The 21,124-nt window shown below is 36.9% G+C and overlaps 1 protein-coding gene, 1 long non-coding RNA gene and 1 pseudogene across 2 annotated transcripts; all 3 read right to left on the bottom strand.

The window, feature by feature from the left end:
- Positions 1–4,642: 4,642 nt before the first annotated feature.
- On the bottom strand, positions 4,643–6,958 carry LOC126616017 (uncharacterized protein At4g28440-like). The gene is made up of 2 exons (XM_050283967.1): positions 6,558–6,958; positions 4,643–5,151 (listed from the first exon to the last, which is right to left on the bottom strand). The coding sequence occupies exons 1-2, from the start codon at positions 6,820–6,822 to the stop codon at positions 4,940–4,942; spliced, it is 477 nt and encodes a 158-aa protein (XP_050139924.1). The 5' UTR covers positions 6,823–6,958; the 3' UTR covers positions 4,643–4,939.
- Positions 6,959–10,680: 3,722 nt separating this feature from the next.
- On the bottom strand, positions 10,681–13,161 carry LOC126616018 (uncharacterized). The gene is made up of 3 exons (XR_007620962.1): positions 12,729–13,161; positions 11,897–11,987; positions 10,681–11,796 (listed from the first exon to the last, which is right to left on the bottom strand). It is a non-coding gene; the product is annotated as an uncharacterized LOC126616018 (long non-coding RNA).
- Positions 13,162–17,864: 4,703 nt separating this feature from the next.
- On the bottom strand, positions 17,865–20,689 carry LOC126617282 (D-amino-acid transaminase, chloroplastic-like; annotated as a pseudogene).
- Positions 20,690–21,124: the final 435 nt, after the last annotated feature.

Here is a 21,124-nt window from a genome sequence, read left to right as displayed (position 1 = left end):
AGCCTTGTAAATACCATCCGCTTAAAAAAATTAAAGAAAAAAAATACCTTTATGAGAGGCCCCTCCTCACAAAAAATTCTAGCTCTGTCAATGCCTTTATGGTATCAAAGAAATTTGTCTCGCATGTGAAGCTTAACAGCCACATGTGCTTTATGACATTCAATTTGTGTTGTTTACGTGTTAAGCTTGAAACATGTGATGAGTGTATTGAGAATAAATCACACATTGATAGAAGGAAAGACATTGTATGTGCTTCATAAAGTTTAGAAACATGCATGATTACCCATTATCGAGAAGTTTGACAATGTTTACCAAAAATTGGATGAGTAAATTCACATTTAGACCAAATTAAATGAATAATTCAGCCGAAAAATCATAAATAAATCTTCCTATTGTATACGTTTTATCGATGTGATTCTGTCGTTTGGAGGGTTACAAACTCTTCCCCACATCTCTTTATATTATGTTTTTTGGTGGTTGGAACTTTATCCCCGGGCCTTTTGTGATACACCAACATCATGATTAGGGTTTTAAGCGGAAACATTTATTTGTATTACGACTTACGTCGCGAATTCAATGTTTTAATATCTGATTCTGCGTGTATGCATGAACTTTGGCTAGCCGTCACGCCACGACACTGTTTTGACCCACCAGGGCCACCACAACCCACCCAGCCCCCACCTTGATTTCTATATTTTTGTTTTGTGGGTAGTGGTCTGTTCTTGGCTAAACCATTGATTTGTAGTACATGCACTCCTCGAGTCAGGATGGATTTAACAACTTATATGACACAAGTATACTGTTATAGTGACGTTTTGTGTTAATAAAATTAGGATGTATACACAAAAATTTATATGGACATGGAATTTACTCATGTATACCGCTATATGTTAATTTTTATTACATTCACATGGGACGCTACTGTGACGGTGTACTCATGTCATATAAGTCATTCTGTGTCATCGAGGGCATTTGTATTGTGAGAAAGAATATATGGACAGGGAAGGAGAGGATTTAAAACTTAGAAAACATAGTGTTGTGTAGGGATGGGCAAATACCCATCGGTTATGGGTAACCGCGGTTATCCGCCCATTTAAATTTCGCGGTTACAGTTACGGGTAACCGTTTAGATAATTAAATGGTTATGGGTATAACCATTTACTCGTAAAATTTAAATGGACGGTTATGAGTATTAACTTGGATTATAACGGTTCTTGTTTACCCGTTTATTTTAATAGATATATAAAATTAAAAAACAAAAAAAAACAAAAAACCTAATCTGTAAGACTGTAACCTATTTGTTCTCTCCGCCAGGAGGCCAAGACTAGACTCCGTCTGCCGCTTGTCTCTCTCTCCTCGCTGCTCCCTCTCATCTCCGCCACTCATCTTTCTCCTCGCTTGTCTCTTTCTCCCCGCTGCTATCAAAGGCTTGTCATCTTACTATAGATTTGACATTTTGGGCTATAATGGTGGGAGGCAGATTGTCTGCCCTCCTGTTACTGTGCCATTCCCATCCCCTCCTATTTGTACGGTCATGGTTAAGCCACGTCAACATTTTATATTGATTTTTTAATAGACATAATAAGACAAAAAGCAATAGGAATATAAAATGTTGATGTGGCTTAATCGTGACCGCACAAATATGAGGGGATGGAAAAGGCACAGTAACAGGAGGGCAGACAATTTGCCTCCATAATGGTGATGTGCATCATAGTAGCTAGGTGATGAATTTGACTGGTATGTTTAATTCACTTTTAAATTGCTGCCATGGGAACCGGTTGTGGACCTGTGGTACAAATACGATGTATAATCTGAGGTCACATTCACTCGTTATACCTTACTTAATGCGTTCTCTTCTAGTTGTCCTTTTTGATCCTTCATACATATTTCCTCCTATATGCCAACACCTTTGATTAAAAACTTTTGGGATACTAATTTAATTTATACATTTCTTTTGTAGGCCTCTTTTGGTGACAACGAGTCGATGAGACTTTGTGATTGAATGTGCTTAAAGCATTAGTGTTCGAAAGTGTTTAGTTTTGATATATTTTGGAGCTCTGAATCATCTAGTTTTCAAGATAATGAATACCTTGAGTTTTAAGAAGCTTTACTTTGTAATCATATGGATGTTATAATTGAATACTTGCTTGGTATAGAAGAAAAATGTGTCGAAAATACATGAATTTTCTTTCCAATATGCTTGCTCAAGTAATGAGAGGTATTTTGTTAGTAAAAAATCAATTATTAGCAAATATATTATATTACCTTGATTGATTAAAACTATCGTTTGTCTTTATTATTTCAATTATTGGAGTTGTATACGGTTACGGTTAAAAAAAATATGTAAATAGGCGCAGGTAAATGGGTTTAAAAATGGATAAACGGGTATACGGTTACGGTTGAATGGGTACGCGGTTATGGGTATGATTAACTGTTTATAAACGGTTATGGGTATGATTAACTATTTATAAATGGTTATGGGTATGAGTATAACCGTTTAGGCATTTACCCAACGGGTAAACAGTTATGTAGGTATGAGTATAAACGGTTATGGGTAAATAATCGCGGTTACCCGCCCACCATAACCATTTCCCATCCCTAGTGGTGTGTGGTTGTTTGTGTAGGGTGAAATTAGGAGATGCATACAAATGATTATCAACTGGATTTAGTAAGGACGTTGCAAACATTATTTTTTTTTTTCAGAACAATATTTGGCTACTCAAAGATGAGTAGAAATTCCTACTCAAAATTTCTCAAAATTGTTTGTGGTCAATTTATAGAACTTCGTGTTTATAATTAGAACCGTTCATATTATAAATCACTCTATAAAGATTGCCTTTGTAAAAAATCAATTAAAATTAAGGTCGTTTAGTCATTAAACTATTTAAAAACAAATGAACGGTATTGGTAAAAGCATTACGAACCGTTTATGTATTTGCTACAATAGATTGACTAAACAACATTAGTTTTAATTTATTTTTTGCAGAGATGATATTTACAGTATGATTCATAATATGAACGATTTTGATCATAAGCACAAAACTCTGTGACTTAAATACTAAAAATTTAAGTAGAAGTTCTTAATCATCTTTGAATAGCCAAGTATAGTTTTTTTTTTCTTGTTTTTTTTTTAAAGTACAATATGGACTTAAACGTCTTAGAAATGGAGGCCGAAGCCGTCAGGTCGAGAATAGGGACTGTCCTAGAAGAGAGAGAACAAGAAAGGGAGGGAGTAAGATTCTCTCCCCTCCTAATTTCTTTCTCCTTCCATCCCTTCTTATTTAAACGGTTGCGATTACACCACGTCTACATCTTGTTTTCAATTTTTTATATAAAAAAGAAGACAAAAAAAAATGTGAAAGAGGATGGTAATAGGAAGGGAGAGAATCCTATTTCGAAAGGGAGGGAAAGAAAGGGGAGCTGTAGAGGAGATAGATGTTTGCTTAGGTGTTTAACCGTTTTTGGTTACAAGAGTAGTTATTTTGATGTGGCACTTGGTGAGTGGTCGGGGGTAGACTTCTTCTACATGCCTTAACCTTGTGTGGCACGTGTCCGTGCAGACCCCAAACACTAAAAAGACCACAAACCCACCTCCCTTAATCTGTCATGCTAATCCTACCCTAACTTAGCCCCATCCTCCTCTAGCAGACTAGCATCAATCTCAATCCGGTTTTCCTACCCAATAACTTATCCAATAGGAGAGCCTGCGTTGGTGATGTCGAAGTCATGGGGGAGGGTTGGGGAGGTAGCGAGTTGTATGTACTATGTATGTGGCGAGAGACAATTTCTTCTCTACACACGAGTAGTAGAAGAAATTTTTCAACGTATCAGAAATACAGACTGGTAAACCAAGTATAATAATATAATTGGTTGGATTTTTTTTTAAAGTTTCCAACTAATTGTGTTATCACACTTGGTTTCCATACACTGACAATCGCTCGAGTAGTAGCTCGGTGGCACAAACCTGTCGGTTGAGCGAGGGGTGGGTCTTGGACCTTCGAGGTGATCGGACCTTGTTTGGTACCTCCGAGACCCTTTGGATCTGGCGCGTTTAGCCCTTTTGTCTTAATCTCTTTGAGCCCAGGCACAAATCTACTCATGGCCTTGTTTGACCACTATAGCACAAACAGAGGCCTTCCAATTTCGATGCGGCGGTCACAAGTAGGCCTCACCACCTGCGGCTGCGGGCATCACTCACTACTTTTTACTTCGTTAAATTGTCCCTATTCGCCTGAAACTTATTCCCTGTATACGAAATATAAGTAGGTACACCATGTATCATAATACGTAAATGATGAGAAGATAACTTTCAACGTTTCTCCATTGTATATGACACATGGTATACCGGCTTGTCCTATGGATAAACTACAAATTTTCTCCAAATTCAAATGAGGAAATGTGCTCGAAACCAATTAAATTGGACCGGGCCTCACAAGCAAACATGTTCATCATCCAATCCAATTATGTCGGGTTTCAGAAGTCAAGAATCCACTACAATCAGCTAAAAAATACCTGTAATTCGATTCGATTGAATCCACCCAGAACACCCCTCATTTTCTTAGTGCTATAGAATTGAATATATGCATTTAAAAACGAAAAAGAACGCAGAATATATACGCAGGGAAAAGATGGATGCTAAAGATGATAAGAAAGAAACATTTTCTTGGTGATGAACAATACTCTTGCTTACATTTCCATCTTTCATAAAAGCAAAAGCTGTTCCTGCCACATCTAACAAAACCCTAGGTCATGATAATTATATTATAGAAAAACGTCACCAAGTTTTTTTTTTTTCACGAAAAACATCTTCTAGTCAATCACAAACTAAACTTCCATCAATACGATATTATCAAGTAGCAGCAACAGCAGATTAATATGGAAATAAAACCAAAACCAAACATCCAATCTTTATGAATTTCGATTCTTCACTCACAATATACTAGCTGCCAAGCGGTGCCCCTGCATCCTCCTGAACATTCACCAGCTCATATTCCACTAAAGAGAGATTGTTATCCTCCTTGACTACAAAGTTTGCAGGTTCAGTGACCTCAATACGCCCCCATTTATCAACTGCTAGCCTCATCGACCCCTTGAACATGTCAATCCTTGCATTGCGGACAATTACAGTTGCACCAGGCTTCATCAAGTCAACTGGGTGAACAAAAGCAATAAAAAAACACAGTAAGAGTAAACAATCAATCCACCAATAAACATACATCCAGAAACTGTCGAGCTATGCATGTTTACGTATAATGCCCTCCCTATCACACAGTAAACCAAACTTGGATAATTGTAAAAAGAAAGGAAAAGTTACATCAAGATGCCCAAATGTTCAAGATGACCAAACGTCAGCCTCTAATTGAAGGTATATGAAATGCAAGAGAAGAATTACTCAACTTGAGTCGAGACTAGTTTCCTCAACTATCTTACTAAGGCCAAACAACATTATGTTAAGGCCACATAAACCTTAGTGCAAATTCTAAATGCGAGCAATATCATCTCTAATCCAAATTTAACTCAATCCATGTCCTAGGATCCAGAATTGCTCATAACCTTTAGGTCTCATATGCTTGGATGATAAGTGAAATTAATTAAGTAAAACAAGTAAAAAGCACTTATTCAGTATTTTCTAGGTTCAGATCCTCTCCAAATTCCACTCTACCAAACACTTAAAATTTTCTTCATTTCATAATTTCAAAACCCCGCTTATTCTACCTACCTCAAGTGTTTAAACGATGGCACCCAACCAGATTATCCACTAACAAAAGCGAACTCAATTAATTCACAATGACAAAAGTACTTTACATTACTAAGCCTACAACGAGCATAACCTAAGCAACAGTTAATTCAATCCTAAAGAACATCACCAAATCTAGCAAAGTAAATAAACAACGCATAGCATCTGACTTTTCTCCAAGAAAATAGAATTCTATGAACCAATTTACAATTGGCTTAAAGAGCCATGTTCTCTTTCTCACCTGGTGATCAGGGATTCATGGTCACACACTGTTGGATTTGATATCAAGGATGGCGATTAAAACACTAAAAGCACATCCATTCAGTCTCACCCTTGATATCCAATCCAAGGTTGAGTAACCATGGCCAATCGGTGTCTCAGCACATCCTGGTTACCAGGAGAACATTTCTGTTGGTTTAGATAGTTATTCAAGTATTTTTGCAGATAAGATAACAAATATACTGCCTTGTCTGAAACTTCAGACATTTTCAAAACCCAAACAAGAAAATATGGCCAAATCGAATCACAATGGGAATATCGTACTAAAACCATTTGCTCTAATTCATTTGAGTTTCCCCTTTTCAGTAACACTAACCATCCTAATGGCCCTTTCTCGTTTGCACCCTATCCATTGTCAACAATCAATACATATCAACCAATCAATCAATAAAAAAGTCCAAACATCACAGAAATGTACAAAACCAATCAGCCTAATAAAGTCAATTTCTCACAACCGAAATAAAAACACACAAAAATCAACTTTCCCATCCAATCCTCCATCATCCCAGAGCCAAACAAACATTTAAAGAAGACCCAATACCTTGATCGTTCCTGGCAGTGAAGAGAATGGTCCCGGTCTCGTCCCCAATCAAGCACTCGGAGATTCGGGTCTGGCGAAGGTGCTGCGACACCGATCGGCCCTTCTGCAGCACGGGGTTGGAGCTCAGAACCTTGGCGACGAGCGTGTGGCCACCGGTCTCCGGCTTGAGCAGCTCGACCTTGGTGAACACGGGCTTTCTGAGACCAGGCTTGGCATTGCTCTGCTGGGGTTTCTGAGACGGTGCCGTTTTGGTGGTCGTCGACATGGCTTTCAAGTCCCCAAACCCTAAACCTAACCCTAAAATCGAAATTGGAGGGCAAATGGATTTGTATCTGTTTTGTCTTCTCTCTCTCACTCTACTACTCTCGCTCCCTTCTCTGAGCGTGGCGTTTTGGTGTGCTTTTATTTAGTGCTATTAACTTTAATTGTGGCGCTTCGTTTTCTACCAGTAATTCGTGACTCCTAAAGTAAGGGTGGAAAAAAATATTGAAAATTCCAAACCAAACCGAAAAAATCATAAAATCGAACCGAAAAAATCTCAAAAATTTTGGTACCTAATCCTGAATTGATTCAGAAATTTTGGTACGGGAATCGGTCTCACATTTTCATGCGTTCGGTAATCCTCAATCGAACAAAATATATATATATATATATATATAATTTAATTTTAAATATATATTTGGAATTGTAAAAGCTATTTGATTTCAACCGTTGAATCCAAATAAAACCCTCATTCAATCACTCTCTCTCTCTCTCTCTTTACCTCACCTCTCACCTCACCCTCCTTGTCTATTTCTCTCGATCTCTCTCCTCCTCCTTATTTGCCGTCTTCAAATCCGACCACACCCATATCACACAAGTGACTCACCTCTCTCTCGACTGACATATCACCTCTCTAATCTCTCTCTCTCTCTCTCTCTCGACTTCTAATCCCTCATTGTGGAGCCTTCCTTCTCATCCCACACTATGCACCGATATTCCCCCAAATCAGGTAAAATTTGAAATTAATTGAGGGTTTGAAATTTAATTTAGGGTTCGAATTCTAGATTAGGGTTTGTGAAATTTGTTCATGTTTTGGATTGGGTGTTCATGATTACAGCCCTAATTTTATTTCTATATTTATGTTTACCATTAGGTTAGGGTTTATGAATTTTTTTTTCGATTTAGGAATGAGGCTATTACTGGAATTTGCAAGGGAAAGTTTTATGGGTTTTTACTTTTTTGCTCCAAAGGGGTCTTAGAAAGTCTAAGAGCTTGTTTGGATGTGCTTTTACAATGATTGAAAGCGTTTTTTGTGAAAATATTTTTAAAATCAATCATTAATAAAAATGCAAATTGTTATAACATATATTAGGCCTAAGTATTTGGGCTTCATTACTTAGCACATGATTCATGTAAGAGTGGAGGAAACCCTTATTCTATAAAAGGGCTTCTTCACATTCACTTGAGGGGGGGGGGGGGGAAGGAAAACAGATAGAGGGGAAACGGGAGAGCAAACAGAATAACAAAGAGAGCAAACACTGCCTCTATAGCCTCCATGTATATTCGACATTCATTTACATAGTGAAACAGAATCAACACCAGTGTGGACGTAGCCTCAACTTGAGGTGAACCACGATATATCTTTGTGTTCTTGTGCGTTTGTGTGATTCACGGTCGGATTTACGTTGGTCCAAGATCGACTCGATTTTGTGCATCAACACAAGTAAATCCTAAAAAAACACTTAAAGTGTTTCTTGGAAGAAGCACATAAGTGGTGTTTCTTGCAGAAAGCACTTTAAGTGTTTTTGGAACCCAAAAAGATTTTTTCTAAAAGCGCTTTCAGTCATTTTAAAAGCACATCCAAACAAGCCCTAATTCTTTGAAACATTTATGTGGGTTTTGTTTAGTTGGTGGGTTGTAAATCTCTTATGGATAACATCTAAATTTTCATTTTTTAATCCAAGAGTTTTGCAGCTCCACATTTTGATGTGCTTTCTGCTCTAGTTTGTTTATTTTTCACGAAATTTTGTATATTTTTCATAATAATTTTTGTTGCTTCTTCTGGCTTTGCATCATCTAATTAAAAAGAAAAAACATGTTTTGATGGTTTTTGCCTTCAATTTTTGGGGCTTTGTGAGCTAAATTTTTTATTTTTTTTCCTCGTTTCTAAGATTGTAGTATTTGTATTTGCAGGACCTCTCCTAGAAGGTTTCATGCAAGTTGTTCACTGATCTCCGAAAGCCTTAGCTGTGAAGCAATGTATCTTTGATCAGTGCCAAGCTATCTCACTCAAGTCTTTGGAATTCTACTTTGGTGATTTTAGGGTTTACTCTCTCTCTCTCTCTCTCTCTCTCTCTCTCTCTCTCTCTCTCTATATATATATATATGTTTAGATATATTATTGTAAAGGGTGTGTGTGTGACTTATAAAGCTAACTCTTAGTTAAAGGATTTGAGTTTAACTTCTAGGTGAACATAAATTTAGAACTCTTTTTCTTTTTATTCAGATTACATCTATCATTTGGGTTCATATTTGGTAATTTGGGTTTTGTTTTCTGAGGTTTTTTTCATTTGGTTAACACATGATTTGAAACTGGTTTGAGTTAGTTGTAGTTTGGTTTGTGGAAGATTAGCTTTAAAACCCGCCAAAAGATGTAACTGATTAAAGTCTGATACTTTATGCTGCTTTAAGTCCATGTGTGAGAATCTCCTTTTCTTCCTTTGTGCTTGTCTCAGTCAGTCTTCTTCCTTTTATTGCTTTCTTTGTTATTAAGCATTCCAGCAGGAATTTAAATCAAGTTTAATTAATATGCGGTTGAACCCGCACTTATAATTTTATTGCTTTCTTTGTTATTGTCGTTTAAGTGCCTTCCTGTTCACTTTTTAACAAGATTCATAGGGTTAACTTTAGTGTTTATCTTCACTGTTTAACCTCATGTTGGTGGGATGATTAATAAAATAAAAGACCTTAATTGCTAACTTTAGCATTTGGAAGATGTTGACTATTGGTTTTTTTTCCCAATTTTTTATAGGACCTAGAATCTGTTTGTATTTTTAATAGGGCCAAGGCACTGTTAACTTTAGCACGTGGAAGATACTGTTAACTCCTCAACTATTTGAATGCAATAAGCCCAGATTATGCACTGCAGATAGAGTCCGCAGGCTCATATTTCAATTGTTTTTTAAATGTGTCCCGGCTATAAACAAAAGTAAAATTATGTTAGTTAAGAGACTATGAAGTATGAACCATTGAAAACTCAACATTAATATAACAAGGAGAATGCTAGCCATTGAAAATTATGTTCGTTAAGAAATTGTGCCTTCAAGGATCATTAGTTGATTGAATCTTATATGGAGCACAGCATTGGAAAGAAAAGATCATTGTTTAACAACATATACATACACATACACATATACATGTGTTCAATCCTTTTCTCTGCTAATTTATCTTGAATGCTTTAATAGGTTTTCTTCAATCCCTAGATTTATAGCACCGATTGCACGACTCCATTACCCGTTGTAATTGACAAGTGTATTCATTCTGCTTCAATTAACACTAGGAGGTCTTTGTATAAGGTGAAGTTGGCCTTGAATTGAGCTTAAGGAGATCGGTCCTTGGTTTGAATTGAGGCTTTTTAAGGTTAGTACTCTATCTTCATTGTTGAGAAATTTGTGCTTCTTGCAAGGATATAGTTAGATATGGATAAATATGAATTCTCTTTATGACTAGATATGAATTCTCTTTAATTGTTTCCTCTTAAGAAATGCCATTTAGCATGAATAGATTTAAAATTTAATGTTGTGCTTACTTTGCACATATTGAATATGTTATTGCATTTGAATGGGATATGTGATTTATTGAATTGGAATTTGGATATATGTTGAACTGTGGTTGTGATATATTAATGTGCATTGTTATTATATTTGTTAGGATGGATGGGTCTAGTAGCCAATCTAGTACACCTATGGTCTCGGTATTAGGAAAATAAAAACAAATCCAACCTAGTGGTACCCTTCGACTAGGCACTCCCTCACCTCAAGATTATCTGCATGATGATTATTATGAAGATTTTTGGGATCATGATCCGGATGTGGATGAGGATATTGCATTAAAACAAGTAGAAGAACAAGGAGAAGAGGGGGGAGAGGGGGAAGAGGAAGTAGAAGAAGTAGTGAGAGAATGGGAGGGTCCTCCTCGAAAAAAGAGCAATAGGAGAAACGGCCCAAGTCCGGCGTGGAACGATTCTAAGAGAGTAACTATCACCGATAATTATGGGGTGGAATCGTACATGGCCGAATGCATGCATTGAAAACTCTTAGTACCAACACACCCTATAATTCATGGGACCATTGGAATTCTTAAGCAATTGAAGAAATGCCTTGGTTTTAGTCTCTTTGAGAGTGTGGATCCGAACCAACCAACATTGACACAAGCGAGAATGGGAGATCCAGTTGTCACTCACACTTTCAACATAAAAAAAAGACATTGATATGAGATGTGTGAGGTGGATTATAATAGCGGAGATGCCTTTTAAGGTGGTCGAGGGTTTGAGAGTGAGTATCACAACCGATACTTGGACCTCAATCCAAAAGAACTACATGGTCATCGTGGCCCATTTTTTGGACACTAATTGGGCTTTACATAAGAGGATCCTAAACTTTGTCCAAGTTACTTCTCACAAGGGTGATGACATTGGAAGATGTCTAGAGGTTTGCTTGAATGATTGGGGCATAGACAAGGTGTTTAGCATTACCGTTGACAATGGTAGTGCAAATGACACCACTATTGCATACATGAAAAGAAGACTCAAGTCAAATGGTACTCTTTTACTCGACATGGCTCACTTGCACATGAGGTGCACTTGTCACATCCTCAATTTAATAGTTAAGGATGGAATGGCAGATCTTATTTGTGAGAGATTGATGCCATAAGAAATTGTGTGAAGTTTATACACTCATCCCCGACAAGGTTGAAGTCTTTTAGGGAATACTGTGTCTTGTTGAGACTTGATAGGATGTCAAGTATCCCTTTTGATGTCGTCACAAGGTGGAATGCCACCTATGAAATGCTTAATAATGCTTTCAAGTTTAAAGAAGTGTTCTCTAAGATGGCCTTTGAGTGTGACTCTTTTATTACTTATCTTTAAAGATGAGGTCTCGAAAGAGGTTGATGGGGTGACAATAAAGGCCAAGCGGGTGGGTCATCCAGAGGTGAATGTGTCACGCCCCGAACCCAGTTCAGCAATGAAAACTCGAACCTGAATCCAAAACGTGAGTTAAAAGCTACATAATTAAAAGGAAATTGGAATGGGTTGGAAAATTAAACTTTTCATATTAAAATAACTCCAAAATCCTTACAAGGTGTACAAATATAATAAATTAACACTCTTAGATCCCTCGTCTAACACAACCTCAGTTCGTCTATCACCAGTGTTGCCAAAAAACTCATCTGTAAAATAATAGGTTAGGGGTGAGCAACAACCACCGTCGCTCAGTAGGGACATAACCTTATCACAGTAAATTGACAATATTAAATTATGTGTCATGAAATCATACAGAAAAATATCAAATCAGTATTGATAATAATGCATGAATGCAATGCAACCTCTTCAGTTACCCCTGTTAATTTATATAATAAAACACACGGACCTGCACGTCCCATACCATGCATTTTACCCCTGCAGAGGTGGTTCGAATGTTCTATTATAGAAACTAACCCCTATATGATATCCCAAGTTCAAAAACCCCTTTTGCTAGTCATCTTATCTAATTCATTGATCTTCAGCCCAAATCACCCACATCGACAATTCCCGTCGATATCCTATTCTACTGTGCACATCGGGCTCGCCTGGAACTGGTTTCACAATAAATAGATTCAACTACACAAAAGATCCTTTCCAACTACCCTCATTTCCATACTTCCAATCTGAAAGACACTGAAATTCCAACCACATCAATATGAATGATGCACAAATGATGTCATTTTATCTTTCGCATGTATCACAGTATATTCTCGACGAATAGCATTCCAGCGAAAATTCCATAACTAATAACAAGTAAACACTTAGCTGAAGCAAGTAGCCAATTAAAATCCAACCATATAAATCAACAAAAAAAATCAAGAATATTATAGCACTTCACGAAATTTAATAAAATCAATTTCTGTAAAAGTCTGTCTGATTTCCCCTACCTGAATTCTGAGCTTAGCTTTTACTTTCTCACCATTTTCCAAACGTTGTTCACCAAACTCTTGAGCACCATTACAACCTCACATGATTCACTAGTTAATCCAAATCAATATATCCAAATGATCCTCAAATAAAATATCACATAAACCAAGTTACTAATCAATTAAACTTATCAAACCTAGTATGTAGTTTAAGACTTAAAATATTAATTCAAACCTCTGCAAGTCGTTAATAATCTTCACAAGTTGCAAACTAACCTTGAAATCCCATGTAATTGGCACGGTCTGATCTCAGTTATAAAGCCCTTGTCCAAATGAAAGACTTTCGGTCATTCCCACATGCCAATTAGCTAAATTCTCCAACTTTAACAACGTGAGAATATTATGCTCCAATCTTAGGGTTTTTGAAGAAAAAAGAAAGCATTTTCTGATATAGAACTTCGGATCTATGGAGAAGAGAAAACCAATTTATAGGTTAGCACCTTACGTGCTCTAATTCCCCACTTTGTTTCTTTCATTTGTGGAGAGTCCCGCACGTGGCAAGGCTAGTGCATCACGTGTGTTCTCAAGGTGGCTGTCAAATTGAGCTCCAAGTGCTAATTCCACAGCTGCCATGTGTCATCGACACATTGGTCCAACATGATATCATCTTAAAAATTCATTTAAGTTCCGAAAGTAATCCGAAAGATTTTACAAACTTGTAATGACATCCACAATTTTTTCATAAATACCCCATCAATAAATAACCTAAACATATATATATATATATATATATTTTTTTTTTTTTTCTTTCAAATATTTCTCTTCTTAGATAATAAATTCTTGAGATCTCACAGAATGATTGGGAGAGGTCGGTGAGTTTTGCTTAGTTTCTCAAAAAGTTTTATGATGCTACCTTGACATTGAGTATAACCCTTACTCCAACGTCACACTCAATACTTAGCATGGTGATTGTTTTGCAAGTGGAGATAGAAGAACAAATTTTAAACACCTCTAATGCCACTTTGCAAAGTGTGGCTACAAGATCAAGTTTGACAAATATTGGGGTGACATTGAAAAGGTGAACCCTATTCTCTTTGTAGCCCAAGCACTCTACCCGAGGTACAAATTTGAAATGTTGAAGACAAATCTAGAAAAACTCGGCTATGGATGGGACAAAATAAGGGAGGAGAAAGCAAGGGTTAAAAGCCATGTAACCAAGTTGTATAATGCATATAAGGAGGGAGTCTTTAGTAGTACTAGTAGTGCTACTTCAAATGTGTAGCAAAGATCAAGTGTTGTACTAGATGATTGGGGGGGGGGGGGGGGGGAGGGTGTGGTAGATATTGATGTTGCTAAAAGGATGACAAGGTAGATCCAACAGAAGAGGGCTGCGACACAACAAAATAAGATAACCAATGAAGTGGATATGTATTTCAATGATCTACATCAAAGCCTAACATATGAGGGTTTCAATCTTTTGGATTGGTGAAAAGGAAATAATGGTACATATCCAACTCTTAGTAAAGTTGCTAAGGATGTATTTTCTCTTCCTAGTAGCACCGTTTCTAGTGAGAATGCCTTTAGTCTTGGTGGGAGAGTTGTTGATCCATTTAGAGCTTCCTTAACACCTAAAATGGTTGAGGCTTTAATGTGTACTAGTGATTGACTTAAAGGAAATGAATTTTGTTTCTATAAGGAGCCTACACTCGACGAATTCAAATTCTACAAGGAACTTGAACGCTTAGAAAAAAGTAAGTAAATAATTTAATTTCCTCTTTTATTTTCTTAGTATTTATTATCTATTTCACTAATTCAATCTAAACGATATGTGGTTTATTGTTTTAGGCACGGCTAATTTAGGAGGTGAGGAGAATACAACACAAGGAAATGAAATGCCACCTCTACCTCCTCGACCACTTCAAGTTGAAGTTCAACAACGTCAAAATCAATCACTACCTCCACGAGCACCCATTTTAAGGAGAAGGGCTCAACCATCAACATCAAGGGGAAGAGTACCAACAAGAAGGGGAAATGGTCAACAATCAACAACAATAAGCATGGTAAGGGAGCAACCACAACCATCAACAAGATCAAGGGGCTGAAGAGGCCAACAATCTTCATAAACTTTAAGCTTTTCTTTTTGCTTTTGGTTTGTAACTTAATTTATTTTGAAACTTTGGCTTGTAACTAATTTTTTTTGCTTTTGGGTTTGTTACTTGATTTATTTTTGTTGCATGCATGTGTGGTAGAATATATTTGAAGAACAATTCATAATTTCATATTTCAATTAGGGCTATAAATATATGATTGCACATATTGGTATGTATGAAGTAAAAGGCTCAAAATAGATTGCATTGGTGGCTCAAAATAGATTGCACAAACTCACATATGACATATTGAAATTGGGCTGACAATTTCAATCTGAAAGACTAAATTTTAGCCCAAAAGCCCAATATGTCAAGTTTCAGCCCAATAGCCCAAAATCAAAATTTAATCCTGATTTGTCCTGAAATCCCAAAAATATTTTGGGATTCCCGAAAATTTGGTTTGGGATTGGTTTTGAAATTCCAATCCTGAAAAATTTTGGTTTGAGATACGGGATAGTATTTTATGTTCGGTATCTCATATCGAACTAGCCCTACTCCTAAGTAGTTATGACTCGTGAGTTGGTGGGTTGTTGCTCTGACGCTGCCGCTTCCCTTTAGGCCTCTTTAGTATTTGGGCCTAATTTTTGAGCCCAATATCAAGTATTTCTCATGCCCATGTTGCTAATGTAGAGCGGTTCTGTATACATCCAAGTTTCGTCTTTGGACACTCTTGTTTTTCTAGAGTTTCTAGACATCTAATTTACTCTCACACATTTCTTTGAACATCCAAAATAATTTACTAAACTTCCAAGAATGCCCTCCTTTTACTTTTTATTAATTTTTCTGGACGCCTATTTTTCATTTTCTGTGGACACCCATTCTCCTTTCCTCATCAGATCGCGGATATCTCGACTCAACACTAGAATTAGATCGCGATTACCATGTTGTTTGTTTCAAAACCTATGGGTGTCAAAAAAAAAAATTGTTTCCTTAAATCACTAAGCCCTTTGTGGTAATTTTATATACGTGGTATAAGAGTCATTTTCTTTTAAACAAAAGTGATGGCGTCCAGAGACAAAACTTGGGTTTTCAAAGAACCACTCTTTACTTTTTATTATCATCAAGAAAATTGACCTACTCCCCCAACTCGAAGTCTACATTTAAATTATGTGTTTACAAAAAGATGATTGGGTTTGTATGATAAGGGTAAAATCTCTTCAACTCTGTATTTTTGGTTTGAATTATTCTTCATCATCTTAGTGTAAAGTGTAATATCGCTTATGATGAAAATAAAATTAGAAAGATGATTTGGTTTTTCTATCAACAAGGAGAGGTATTCGAACATAAAACTTCTTTTAACACTATATTGAGAAGTGAAGAGAATGTGCAATTGGGCAATAAAGAGAATAACTAACATTTTATAAGTTCATATAAAATCTCTTAATTATTCGATATGAGATTCACATTATCAACACTATCATGTCCAAATTTACAAGGTGTCTCACTAATGAACCAACTGCAAGGCACTGAAGCCGTAGGCAAACTTGCATCTCGTTTGGATATAGGGAAAGGTGAGGATGAATGTATGCGTTTCGCACCAATTGTAGTTACTGCTTGTGGTTACAGCTACGACAAATACACAACTACCAGTTGAACATTTTGAAATTAGAAGTAATACATCCTGACATGTGAACATAATAATTAACAAAAGTCAGGTGTATGTATATCGGGAGAAAAATTAATATACTACGAGTTCACGGTTACTATAACGTCTTAATTTAATATTACTGAAATGATAATTACGTAATCAAAATGAGACCTTACATAGCGGTGAACCCTAACAAGGTTCGCTGTCCTGTACGTGGGGTAAAAAGTTAGAAAAAGACGGGCAGCAAAGGTATCACTGTCATGTGTTGATTGCACATCCCCACTTAAAGAAAAGCATCCCTAGATGCCGACTAAACACCAAAGTGGGCACACTGTAAAATAAATGCGAAAGATGCCCTTTCGATGCCCAGAAACCTTCTCTCTTGCATCCAAGATCTGAAGATCTGACTCTGCAAACTTGAAGAAACTCCTTTCTCTTTCTTTCAGATTATGCAGGTGTTCATGCCTGTTTGAAGGCATCTGCGGGGAACGAGATGGTAGATCTTTGGCCAGAATCTCTCTCTAGGTGATCAATCGTTGCAAGTCACTAGTTTGGAGGACGACGCCGAAGTTACAGATTCATGGAAGATCTCCGAGGACAAAGCGGTATGAGTTTGGAATACCAATCGTGGGAGTTGGTGGCATCGGTAAAGTTCTTTTTCCTTGTTAAGGATGTAGAGAAAAGCTGGGAGTTGTTCTGCAACGAGAAACTCTAGTTTTTTTCTACCTGTTCTTCAACCAATCAACTTTTTATTGAGTAGATTTTAGAGTATAATAGTAATAGAAAGATGAGTTCGTATGATAAAGATTAACAGATTACACTCGCAATTAAAGAAGTTAGAGATTAATGTTTACATGTTTTGTTGTTATATGTATCGTCACATATCTTTTGATTTATGCTTTGTTTTTTCACTTTCATTATTAAGCGATTCAACCGATAGTTAAGTATGATTAGTTTATCTTAATTTTCTTACACATTTTGGCTCATGGCAGTTGTACCTAAATTGTGAATTGTAATGAACAGGGTGATTTAGCCCAAGAGAGAGCAGGAAGCACTTTATATATGTTTGGCATATCGACATTCCGCCATCAAAGCAAAGAACATGAGCTATTTGCACACTTATAACATGTTAATTTGCAGATAAAATGCCTGCAAAATTGTGAGAAGGTTAAAATTCGTTTATACAGTCTAATTCAAACGAAGAAAGAAAGACGTGTAAACGAAGAGGTTGCATCAAAGGGGAAAAATTATGCTCGATTAGATCGATGTTATCTATATGTTGGAGTTAAAACTTCTAATCCTTGAAGGAAATGTTTTTGCAATGTCAGAGACTCAGAATATTGAAACATCAGAATGCATGCCTTTACATGTTAAAGATACTTTAAACCAATTTGGGCACTAGGTTTTCACTCCGTTCTTCAATTACAAGGGAAAAAGAATATGTTTTTCGATAAAGGCTTTTCACTTTTAGAATGTTCATACATTTTCCAATGGTGTTCAATCCATTCTAACATGATTTACAGCGAAATTCGATAGTCATGCGATCTGCAAGCAAAAATATGCCTTAACAATCTTCGGGAAGAGCTCATGTCAATCGAGTAGTTAGCTAAGACTCGTTTATCCGAGTGTTCAAGTGGATCTTCCTTTTGTCAATCAGAGTGAAGTAAAGAAACCGAAGACGAAACATGGACAAAGCATTTGTAACACGAGGGGCAATGATCGATGAGGCAGCTTAGATGCAAGAAGACGGCTTCCTTCTGCCTTCCTGATCTGATTACTCGGTATAAGGAACAGCTATCCTCTGCGTACCAACCGGGCCTGCTACCATATCCTCCCAAACTAGATCCGAGAGTGCCATTGTCAACTCTCCCACCTTTCCTGTTACACAAGAGCTCAACAAATCAGGAATCAAATATCGCTGCATCGGAGAAGCAGGGTAAGGGATTTTACTACACGAAAAAGTAGGGGACCTCAGTATCAAAGCCCTATATTCATTCAAAGGTGATAAACAGTTTAAGAGAAAGTAATATGTTACCATCTCCAATAGGTTGTTCATCCCACGCGATAATTGGCAACACAGGAAGTGTGCTTCCTACATACATCATTTCAGCTGAGCTTTTGGCTTCTTCCACAGTAAGATTTGCAGTCCTCACAGCTTTAAGACGTCCCTGCTCAACCAACTTCGGTGCTCGTTCAAGCATCCTTAGCACAGTGCACCCGTTAAGAATCTTATCAAAGAAGGGTACTATAAGCTCCTTGTCATGAGTTATAAAAGCGACATTCACATTTGGACCTTCTGCTATGTAACCTTCCTCATCAACCCATATGGAAGCATTTGCTCCCTTTTCTTCGGCTTCCAGTTTTGCAAGGACATTCGGAAGGTACATTCTTCATTGTTGCAAATTCAGGTGACTTCATCGGAATGGTGGATGTGATCACTTTAACCCCTTCTTTGCACTGAGAAAAGTCCTCGTCAATGACTACAGCATAGAACGCGGATGTTGGCAACTCTGTAGGTGAGAGCAAGAAGTTTCCAGGACCTGCACTCGGCCAATATCTTAAGAGTTCCTTTCTTGATCTGCGATGCTGCAGCCAGTTGCACAAGAATGGTTCGAAGAGTTGACCGAGGGAAAGGAGAGGAGATCTTCGCTTTTGAAGATGATCTTAGGAAGCGGTTTAGGTGGACATCAAGTTCATAGATGAATCTGCAGGAATCACAATTCAAATCAATAACTCAAATTCTACACTTTATTGGATGTGACAAACGAACAAAACTCTGATGCCCATACTATACTTGAATGAACCCTGACAACAAAAGTATTGCAAAACATACCTATAAAGCTTGAGAACCAAAGAGGAAAATTCAAAAATGCCTACCCGTTTAAGATAATCGCCGTGTCAAACACACCATGGCCTCGATGAACCATGTGATCGTCAATTGGAATCACCATCAAAGCTGGATCAAGAATAATTCCACCATAAGTGCTCGAGTACATGGCTGGGTATGGTTTCTTTTCAACTTGGCTCCACTTCTCATGCAGCTTTTCAAGCATCTGGTCGAGAAAACAACATCAAATTAAAATTTTCAGAATTAGTCCGAAATATGTATGGAGTAGAATGACAGGTTTAGATTAGGCCACAAGAAGGATACTTAAGCAACCACCTACAGATTCTTAAGTAACAAGCCATTGATTTTACACTGCAACCACCTACAAAAATTCTCCAGTTCTCAACTCAATACTTTTGAACTCAACGCGTGCACCCACAGATATACTAAAGATAATTTGAAACCAAGTTCCAAAACAACTGCCCTGTAAAATTGTATGCACAAAAACTACAGACTAATCTTTGCGTTTCTAACAGAAAACACGGAAGACTTGATCCTCTGATAATATCAAGCCATCTAAATATTGCAATCTCCACTCATAAGTATCTTCAGTTTAAGGTCACAGGAAATTAACAAGGTTCACAATTTTAATAGACGAAACTAACCATGGTGATATTAAAACAAAAAAAAAAAAAAAAAAAAATTGGCGTTTTCGAGTTCTCACCTTGGATGATGATTTGAACACATGAACTTTGAAATCATTGACATCTCCAGCCTCTAATGTATCTTCACAACAACAGCAACAAGAAGTTCATCAACAATCAAAGCACCAATTATGTTTGCAGATCATCATGATCACATAAATTACAAATGGCAAAACCCCAAAACAAAAAATTAATACACAAAACAGAAGTTCGCACCTGATTTCTTATCAGAAGAAGAGCTGTGGCTTGCCATGGATTAGCAGAAGCAGAAATAATTAACAGAGTTAATTACAATTAAGCAATAGAGTGAGGAAGAAGGGTGATGGTGGATTAGGGGACATGATCATGTTTTTATATTGCCATTAATCAACAATTAAAGTTCATTTAGAATGGAGGGAAGGGAATCCATTTTTGTTTCAACCCTTTGCAAGTTTGCAGTTTGTCTTGCAGTGTTGTGGATTGGATCATATAGTGTCAGGTTACTACTGACATTTGCTCTTTGTGTTGTAGCTTCATTGGTGGACAGATTCTGTATCCAGGTACCCCTGTGATGATTACAGCAAATTAAGTACTACTAATTAGAAAATAATATTCTAGTTAAATGAGATTAAGACTCATCACTTAGTACTACGGTCTAGTGATATTCCTCTTCGCTTGTAAATGAGAGAGCTTAGGTTTGATTCTTGCCAAAGGCGAATTTGCAGCACATTATTGCTAGTCCATTGTGAGGCTAAACTCACCCCTTCCCCTTTAATGTAGATAATATCGTTTGTTCAAAAAAAAAAAAAAAATTCAGACTCAAGAACTTTTCATTGATGTTAAAATTTAATAACCGGAGTGTCAAATGATAATTAGTTTTAATTAATAAGAGACCGCTCTTAGCAGGATCTCATTCTACTATAGCAAAAGCAAGATGATAGGACCGAGAAATATACACAAAAGGCAGCGATGGAGGAAACAGTGAAATATAAGAGGTCCTATATGGTGGCTACTGACCCCTCCTACTTTATATGTAGTAAAACGAAACCTAATAAGAAGTTGCTTCTTAATTAATTAACATTGTTGTGACATATGTTCTTATCAATATGTGATTGTGTAAATCCTAAGTAGAGATAAAATAGGAATCATTTGGGATCTAGAAGATCTTTCCT

This window comes from Malus sylvestris, chromosome 3 (assembly GCF_916048215.2).
Source record: "Malus sylvestris chromosome 3, drMalSylv7.2, whole genome shotgun sequence".
NCBI lineage: Eukaryota > Viridiplantae > Streptophyta > Magnoliopsida > Rosales > Rosaceae > Malus > Malus sylvestris.
Note: the sequence above shows the minus strand (reverse complement) of the source record. Positions and strands in the feature narration are given on the sequence as shown.

Excerpts from the sequence above, each read along its gene's own strand:
- LOC126616017 (XM_050283967.1), bottom strand. The coding sequence starts at position 6,822 with ATGTCGACGACCACCAAAACGGCACCGTCTCAGAAACCCCAGCAGAGC. Across the intron at positions 5,152-6,557 it reads CACTGCCAGGAACGATCAAG|TTGACTTGATGAAGCCTGGT; the intron begins GTATTGGGTCTT and ends TTGTTCACCCAG.